The sequence below is a fragment of the Strix aluco genome, chromosome Z, assembly GCF_031877795.1.
Source record: "Strix aluco isolate bStrAlu1 chromosome Z, bStrAlu1.hap1, whole genome shotgun sequence".
NCBI lineage: Eukaryota > Metazoa > Chordata > Aves > Strigiformes > Strigidae > Strix > Strix aluco.
In genome coordinates this window covers 71,262,116-71,270,931 of record NC_133971.1, presented here as the reverse complement: position 1 = coordinate 71,270,931, position 8,816 = coordinate 71,262,116, and the positions used below count along the sequence as shown (strand labels likewise).

Sequence of the window (8,816 nt, the reverse complement as noted above, 5' to 3'; positions counted from 1 at the left end):
GAAGGCCTGGAGAGACATTTACACTTCTGTCTGAGCACCAGTGAAGAAGTGCTGGAAGAACACTGGTTTACAAAAACAAAATTCTGATTAGGATAAAGTTTAAATTCTTTAAAAAAAAAAAAAAAACCAAAAACTCCTATAAACATGGTATTTTCATTACAGTCTAGATTCATTTAAAGCAATTATGAAATACTAGGATTTTTTTTAATTATAAATGCTTTTTCTCCTGTTACCAAGTTAACTTCAAGACAGGAGTTAAATGGAAGTTACAATAAACTTTGGTGAAAAACCCTAACATCTACAGAGTTACAAAACAGAGTTCAAGCTGTACAAAATTAGTAGCAGACATGACTACAAAAAAAAAAAAGTAATGAGAAGTGCAAGATTCCTCTCTCAAAAAGTGTTCACAGCTTTTGATGCAGTCAGCACATTCTGTGAACATGGAGAATCAGAATCTGGAGACGGTTTTACCAACTCTGCAACTTAAGTGAAGAAAGATAAATCACAGAAACGTGAGAAACAAGGCCTGTGTGTACCCTGCTTTAGTACTTCAGTGTCTGAATATATTTCATGTTCTTGAAAATTACTTTAAGTTAAGCAGACTGTGCCTTCAACAAGGAAAGGAACAGAATTAAAATTGGGTTAGCCCATTTTGAAGTATTTCTACGAGCAATGCTATAGAGCCTACCACTATAAATACATTAATACATGAACTTCTTTTTGGACTTCCCCAGATTTCTGGGAAAACAAACCACCAGAAAACCCACATGTAAAAAAATGAAAGCATCGAAAAACTACAAAAGCAAAGCAAGTATCTACATAATCATAGTGAACTCTGAAGCTGAGGACTGTGCACCTGTGTATACAAATCTTCATAAACAAACACACATAAATGGTTGGAGGGGGGTTTTTTTGGTGTCGTCCCCCCCCCCCCCCCCCCAAATCAAAGCAAAACACACAGGCAATATATTCTTCCAAATGGGTTTTGGATGAGGAAGTGCAAGTAGAGAGGACGAAGAATATGACAAAGGAAAAGAACAGTGAGGTTTTATTTCACTGGCATGTGAAAGTACAGAGATCTTACTACAGCACTTACTGTTCTTACCTTTTGGATCCCAACTCATCACAAATAACAGCATAACTACATCAGTGGTGGAATTTAACACAAAATTTACATTTTCAAAATTTTTAAACTTTATTTTTCTTAATGGTATCCACACTTTATGCAGCCTATGAACCTGAAGAAAACACATTTGCTTCTGAAAGCCATAATAGTAAGTGTTATAGGGTGTTCAAAGTCAAAGTAGTCATCCTGAGATTTCAGATGTTAAAGCTTTCTCCACAGCCACATGTTCCTTTGATGTTTGGATTATTGAAGACAAATTCACTGGACAGTTTGTCTTCTACATAGTCCATTTCAGTTCCTAGAAGCGTCAGCTGTGCCTTCTTCTCAATAAACACTCTAACCCCTTGAAGACAACAAAGAAAAAAAATGTACGTACAGCAAAATCATCAATCACTTTGAAATTGTCTTTCCATCAGTGATAAAAATATGAAAGATATACAGACTACTGGTATAAATTAGTTTTCCTGGCCTAACATGAGGCACTTCCATCGCTGTTTTTACTCTACCTATAAAAGCCTAGAACTGTTATTTGTGTGTGCACATGAATGTATGTATTTTTTTGAGGGGGGAATTTAAAAACATGACACCCAGGGAAATAAGCTGAACAACTTCGGAACAAACCTCAGTTTCAATACTTAATTCCCATGCATTACAGTCAGTAACCCATTTCCTACTATTCCTGAAGTCTGCACATCCACAAGATGAAAAACCTTGAAAAACCAAATGTTCCTCTCTCAAAATGATTATTTTTTGCTCTGCCAAAAACATTAGGTCTACCTTAACTATTAGCCATACTCAATCCTCTAATAAGGCAGATGTGTGAACTACCAAAGATATCACAACCTTTAAGGATTAAGAATTAGTAGTTAATCTTAGGAACTAGAAAGAGGTCCCTTTTCTAAATTATACAAAGTATCTATCTCCCTGGAAAGCTGCTGAACTTTAAAACTGCAAATCTGGTAAAAGGTGAGAGTGGACTGCTTTAGTCCTCCACAGACTAGGAAATAATAAAAATATAAAATTGTATCAGTGAACAGCAATAAGAACTCATTAAGTTATATGAGAGATTGCTTGAAAGCTGTTTCATCATAGTAGCATTGAGACAAAGCATATTACTAACACAAGTCTGTGGGCAACTGAATTGAATCAACACATTTTTGAGGTCAATTTGAACAGTAACTGACAGTGAAGGCTAAACCTAATGAAAGAGTTTATGGACCTTATGCCTGAAGCAGTCACTTACTACCCGAACACCAGAAAAATTGTGCTGAGATGCAAAGCCACCAGCTTATTGAGCAGAGAGTTATATAAAAGTCAGAGCCTTCACCAGCAATCTGTCTACAAGCAACCAAAACAAAACAGAAAGCACACAGGCACACCTGAAACACTCTCTGGCGCTGGAACTTAAGGTCTACGACCTGACTGAGGAAAACTGCTTTTATCTTGCTTAAGACCCAAGCCAGGAAATGCCTTCTGAAAAATGTGTTTTCAGCTCTGTAAAGCCAGAGCAGCTCTGAGTCACACAGAAGAGGCAACTCCAGAAGTCAGATGAATTGGAAATCAGAAGGCACCTGCAGAATTAGGTGGCAGTCCCTATCTCACATACTCTGGTTCAATTTAATAATTGCCTTAAGTTTCAACTAATTCTCTGTTTAAGAGAATAAAATTTATGAATTGGTCACAGGTGTTTTGAAGACAGCTGGAAGATGGACTCTGCCTAGCAGCGTAGCTTCTTTAAGAACATAATTGTGATATCCCACTTATACTCAAATCTCTTACTTTGCCACCAAATTAGAAGTAATAATGTAACAGAGTTCAGTAATGCCTAAAAACCACTGTCAGAAATCTTTATAAAAACTGGACAAATGTATAGAACTGTACTGTAGCTAGTATGGGGCTTTATTTTAGATTTGTGCTGAAAACAGCGTTGACAACACAGGGGTGTTTTGTTAATGCTGAGCAGTGCTTGCACAGAGTCAAGGCCTGTTCTGCTCGTCTCACCACCCCACCAGCGAGTAGGCTGGGGGTGCACAAGAAGCTGGGAGGGGACACAGGTGGACAGCTGACCCCAGCTGACCCAAGGGATATCCCAGACCATATGACATCATGCTCAGCATATAAAGCCGGGGGAAGAAGGAGGAAGTGGGGAGACATTCAGAGTGATGGTGTTTGTCTTCCCAAGTAACCGTTACGTGTGATGGAGCCCTGCTTTCCTGGAGATGGCTGAACACCTGCCTGCCAGTGGGAAGTGGTGAATGAATCCCTTGTTTTGCTTTGCTTGCGTGTCCACAGCTTTTGCTTTACCTCTTAAACTGTCTTTATCTCAACCCATGAGTTTTCTCACGTTTACCCTTCTGATTCTCCCTCTCATCCCACTCCAGGGGAGTGAGCAAGCGGCTGTGTGGGGCTTAGTTGCTGGCTGGTGTTAAACCAAAATAGGAACTTTACCAATAGACCTTTCATGAGATGTTCAATAAAATTATCAGGCAGAAAGCTTAAATACCAGCATATGAAAACAATTTTTTAAATACTCTTAAATTAAATCATAGAACCTGTTGTAACAAAGCAGTGTAAAGGTCAAAAGCATAGAGGGTAAAAACAAATTACAAATCAATAAAGAATAAGACTAGTTAGAGAAGGTAACTGGGAAAATCCCTTGCAAATAAAATCTTTACTTTGCCAAGCCTTGGTTTAGGTATGCTGACAGTATTCCTTTATATATGCATGGTTCTGTATTATTCTCTAAATATCTGCTATGGGACACCTCCAAAGACATGAACAATGAACAAGACTATTCTCGTGGAGTAGTCTCTGATGCAGAGACTGCAAAGCTGCAGATTTTAACTAACTGGTTACTTCAAACCAGAAACTAAGGTGACAACAATTCCCATTACAGCACAGTAGGACCTTTTGCTATAACTCATTACTTCAAGTAAGTTCTAACCCATACCCTGGCAAACCTATAATGGGTTTTTCTTCCCTACCACCACAGAAGTTTGCTCTGCTGCATCAGAAACTCACCATCTTGAACTACTTCTTCATCAGAGTCTCCTTTCGATTTTGTATATTCTAACGTGTAAGAAAGTCCATTGCATCCTCTTGTACGCACACCTACTTTCACGCCTACCTAAAAAAAACCAAAAACAAACCAACACCACATTCATGGCTTTTCAAAAACCTATTCTGGAATGCCAAGATAAAAACTATGCAGAACAACAAAATGCTGACATTTATTATTCTCCACTGCCTCAAAGCAGAATTACCTTAATGGGTAAGACTTAACATTTTTTTTCCTTTTACAAAATTGACTGCCAAGGTAAAAGCAAATGTCAGATGTTTGCTACTATGGATCAAGCCCTAAAGTATGTTAAAGTTTTGAAGTAATAAATTCTTGGCACTCCTGTAGGTGCCTGGTCTCATAAAGACAGTCAAATTTCAAAGATGGATATTTCTGTGACTTCAAATTAACGTTTACTCAGATGCTAATTCAGGTGCTATGTTAAGAATACTGACAGTAACATAATTATGAAGCTGTGAGGTGAAGACAAGGGCAGATACTAGATTTTCACAGAACTCTTGTAATGACACCATCAGAAATCTTACTTACAAACCAAAATTTTGAAAAACGTACTTTGATTTCCTCATTAACTCTATTGCCAGTCTCACTTAAAATGCAATCCCCTCCTGGAATCATGTTTAATTGTTTACTATTTTAATAGGCCTTAAAAGCTCAACCTAGTAATTATGTTTTTAACATTCACAGTATCCAGCAAGTCTGACAAAAAGAGCACCTGTGTAAGTAAAGAACTAAGAAAAGGTTTTAAAGAAACAGAAAGTTATTCGTGCACAACAATCTTTCAAAAGTACTTGTACCATCTTACACACACCAATGCTTCAGAACTAAAGAGGAAAATTATATTGTCTAGCTCCATAATCAATGTTACAATAAAAATGTATCAAAACATATCACTTGTCATCAAGTGGGATCTCAGACAAACAGCATTTATCTTTTCAGACTAAATACCCTTCTCTACAGGAACTACTACAAATGGGCTGGAAAATGCAAACAGCATTTATAGCAAGGGGATGACTGACCAGCTAAACTGTAGGCTTAGGACTTCCTTAGGATGGTTTAAAACATTAGAACAAAGAGTCTAGTTAGTTGCAGATGTGCAGGAAGCAAAAGAAACAATGGGCCTTGTATGAAAGTTAGAAGAGAAATATTCTTCTTGAAATAATATTTACTGTAAAGAAGAAAATCTAATGCTTGTTTTTACAATGGTTAGAAAGCAAGACCGTGTGTTTTTCCCCAAGAAGAAAAGATGACAAGCTCAATCAGTTATTTTGAGAAATGCTGGTTACTTAAAAAAAATACATTGTCTGGCAAGTTTCCTAAGAATTAGACATTCTCCAGTGGGTGCGAATCTAATTTATTATTATACACTTCACAATGAGAATTCATACAATAACTTGATTAATAACATTTTAATATCAACAGTTGAAGATCTCTTTTCCTACAAGAAGTCACCACTATGTCATACTAAAATGCTTCATCAAAACATAGCTCAAGAATTATTTGAAAGCTTAAATTTTTTTCAACTCAAACAGTGTAATATCATTACAGTCAGTTATTTCCTACATTTTATTTTATAAAAAAATAAAGCTTGATATATAAATATGCCAACATCTCTTAACACTTCAGTGTTTCATTCAAACTTCTAAGTTAGTGAGAAATGCTTTGTCATCATGAGCTATACTAGTACCCTAGCACAATCTACAGGTTGGCCCTGTTTATACTTACATGCTCAGGTTTATCTTTAAGAAGCTGTTTTATCTTCTGAACAGCTGATGGGGTCTGAAAAACAAAGACATATATATCAATTTGAAATGGGGTTTTTTTGGTTTATTTGCAGTGAGTGCTTGCACATACTAAAGTGTACAATGTATTTAGCTGTACTATAAAAATTTTCTATTCCAACTCTGCACAACTCCGTGCACTCAAATTTTTTCAGTTTACATTGTCTCCTATCTACAAAGTCCACCTTCAGCATCAGCCACCTATCAGTATTGACTAGCCTGTGTTTTACTTGAACTGGTATCTGATATGAAGACATGCACTCTGCTGTAAAACAGATGATTGCTGAACCTAATCCACGCAGAACACAATAGCTCTTCACTCCCCTCATCACCCACATTGTCAGTAAACAGACAGCTCAAGAACTGCAGTCCTTAATATTAGAGCATTTATTTGTTTTTTTCACCACAAAAATCAATATCACAATTCAGCTAAGTAGTTCTGCTCTTGTGAAAGTTTTGTCACATAATCATTACAGACAAAAATAAATTAGGCACAGGAGCATTTATGGCCTACTTCTCTCCTCCCACTAACCAAGAGGGAAACTGTGACTTTACAGCAGATAATTCACTGTTCATGCAGCTCCAGTTGTTGCAGAAATGCAAGATCACAACATAAACACAAAAATTTACATTACACAATTACAAGTTTCTAAGACAAGGAAAAGCATTAGTAACGTGAAGTTCTTACCATAAGCAGGCTTAAACACACAAAGCAAAACAAGTAGACTTACAGTAGAAAACCTTTTTTAATTACACATATTAACCCTCATTTGTTGCAAAATCACTACCGAACGGCATTACCTTCCCTGACAAATGACTGAACTACCTGCACTTAATCTGCCCCTGTACGCAGGGAACTGGCTGTACTCTCCTCTGCAGTACTCCCCCTCAACACTACAGCCTCCCCAGTACTGCCCCTAGTAGCAACCGTGCTCTTCATAACAAAAGGATACAAAGTCTCCTTGGAAACAACCTACTCATCAGCTTCTGTAGACAATGTATTTTTTTTTTTTTTCCCAAATAAATACACTTCTTCGGGTGACTCCGCAAAAAGAACCCCCCGCATGAAAGGACCGTTCTCCCGCCGCCTGCCCTTGGCGGTCCTGCTTTCCGCGACGAGTGCCTGCACACGGAGCAGAGGGTCCCCCAGTAAAGTCACGAGGGGGAAGTCACCCCATCAGCCTCCCTACAGCCCTTCCCTTCCGAGCAGAGCCCAGCCTCAGCACACAGCTGGCAACCTCCAAGGGTTAACGGCACTGGCCCTCGGCCACGACACTGTCCCGGGCGAGTCCCACCCCCGGCACGGCCCGGCGCGGCGCAACGGCGCCTCGACCGCCATCCGCGCAGACAGCCTGGGCGGTCCGTCCCGCCCCGCTGTCACCGGCAGCGCAGGGGCGGCCGCGCACCACCTGCCGCGGGGCGGGCGGGAGGCCCGGCCCGGCCCGTGGCGCAGTTCTCGCATCCGTCAGGCGGCGGGAGCGGGCGGGCTGAGCGTCCCCGCCCGCGGCGGCGCGGCACTGACCAGAGTGAGGGCGGCGCGAGTAGCCTGGATCTTCCGCTTGCTGACGGCGCGCACCGTGGCCCTCACCACCGACGAGGCCATCGCCCCCCTCCGCCCCGTCCTCTACCCTCTGCCATGGGCGCCGACAACGTCACGCCGTGACGCCACGGCGCACGGCGCGCTTCCGGCGCCCGCCCCTGTTGGGTAGCGGGTTGTGATCGGCAGCAGCGGCGACTCCGCCCCCTCCGCCAGCCCCTAGCGGGTGGGGCGGCGCCGCCGGCTGCGGGCGCAGCTGCTGGGCGGCGGCGAGAGGAGGGCGGCCCGTCCGCGGCCTGCGCCGCGTGGCCGGCCCGGGGCAGAGGACAGCTGTTCGCGGAGATAAGCGGGGCAGGGAGGCCGCAGCGGTACGCCCTTCCCTTCAGGCCCCGCCGGCGGCCCGGAACGGCGGCAGGGCCACAGCTCTCCCCATCTACGAGAAATACAGGCAAAGAACATAAATAGATATTGACGGTCACACAGACGGGCATTTAAAAAAACCGCGTAAGGCAATAGGAACCGTTCGCATGGCAAGCAAAACCCGTGTGTGGAGTGATTCTGTTTGGACAAACCCCCTCAGCAAAGCGTGCACAACCCGCGGAGGGCGACGGGTGCGACGTGTCACGGTTCATGCACGGTGTGTGCCCCCCCACCCGCCAGCTTCCTTCCCTTCCCGGCAGGGACTGGGCGAGTGCTGTGCGGCAGTGGGAGCCCAGCTGCTCTTCTCGACACCTGCCTGCTGCACGGTCGTCGTGGGAAGACAGCTTGGAAGCTGCTGGGACAACTGCACTGCCATTCCCAAACAGCTCGTGGCAGCCCAGGGAGGGGTGCTGGGGCGACTTCTGGGGACTGGTGAGAAACCCTGACAGCCTTGGCCCAGGAACACTAGTCCCGTTAACTTTAAATTGAATGATGGCTATGCCAGAAGGAAAATGAGTAGCCATTTTTCATTTCCTGTAGCAGCATCCTTAAATATGCTAGATAGTACTATAAACCTGTATTTACAAAGTCCAAGCAACATGCCCTCATCACCACATCTACTTTGGGTACCTGTTTGTAAAGCTTGATAGTAAACGTGCAGGTGTTTTTTCCATATGTAATTATGCCACTGCTCTTGAATGAGGCACAGTAGTTCCACTTCAAATATAAAGATAGCAAGCGTATAGCAAAAGTTGTGTTTACCCACACAAAATGTTGTCTTTCACACACGATTCATGCAACTTCGGGCACACATCCTCAACTAAAACACACCCATTTAGGGTGGGGGCATTTAAATGCAGTATCAGCCTGAAGCTG

General features: G+C 42.3%; 1 protein-coding gene across 1 annotated transcript; it reads right to left on the bottom strand.

The window, feature by feature from the left end:
• Positions 1 to 1,022: 1,022 nt before the first annotated feature.
• Positions 1,023 to 7,666, bottom strand: ISCA1 (iron-sulfur cluster assembly 1). The gene is made up of 4 exons (XM_074813338.1): positions 7,506 to 7,666; positions 5,928 to 5,981; positions 4,148 to 4,253; positions 1,023 to 1,469 (listed from the first exon to the last, which is right to left on the bottom strand). Exons 1-4 carry the CDS (start codon positions 7,584 to 7,586, stop codon positions 1,321 to 1,323), a joined length of 390 nt encoding a protein of 129 aa, XP_074669439.1. The 5' UTR covers positions 7,587 to 7,666; the 3' UTR covers positions 1,023 to 1,320.
• Between the last annotated feature and the right edge of the window lie 1,150 nt (positions 7,667 to 8,816).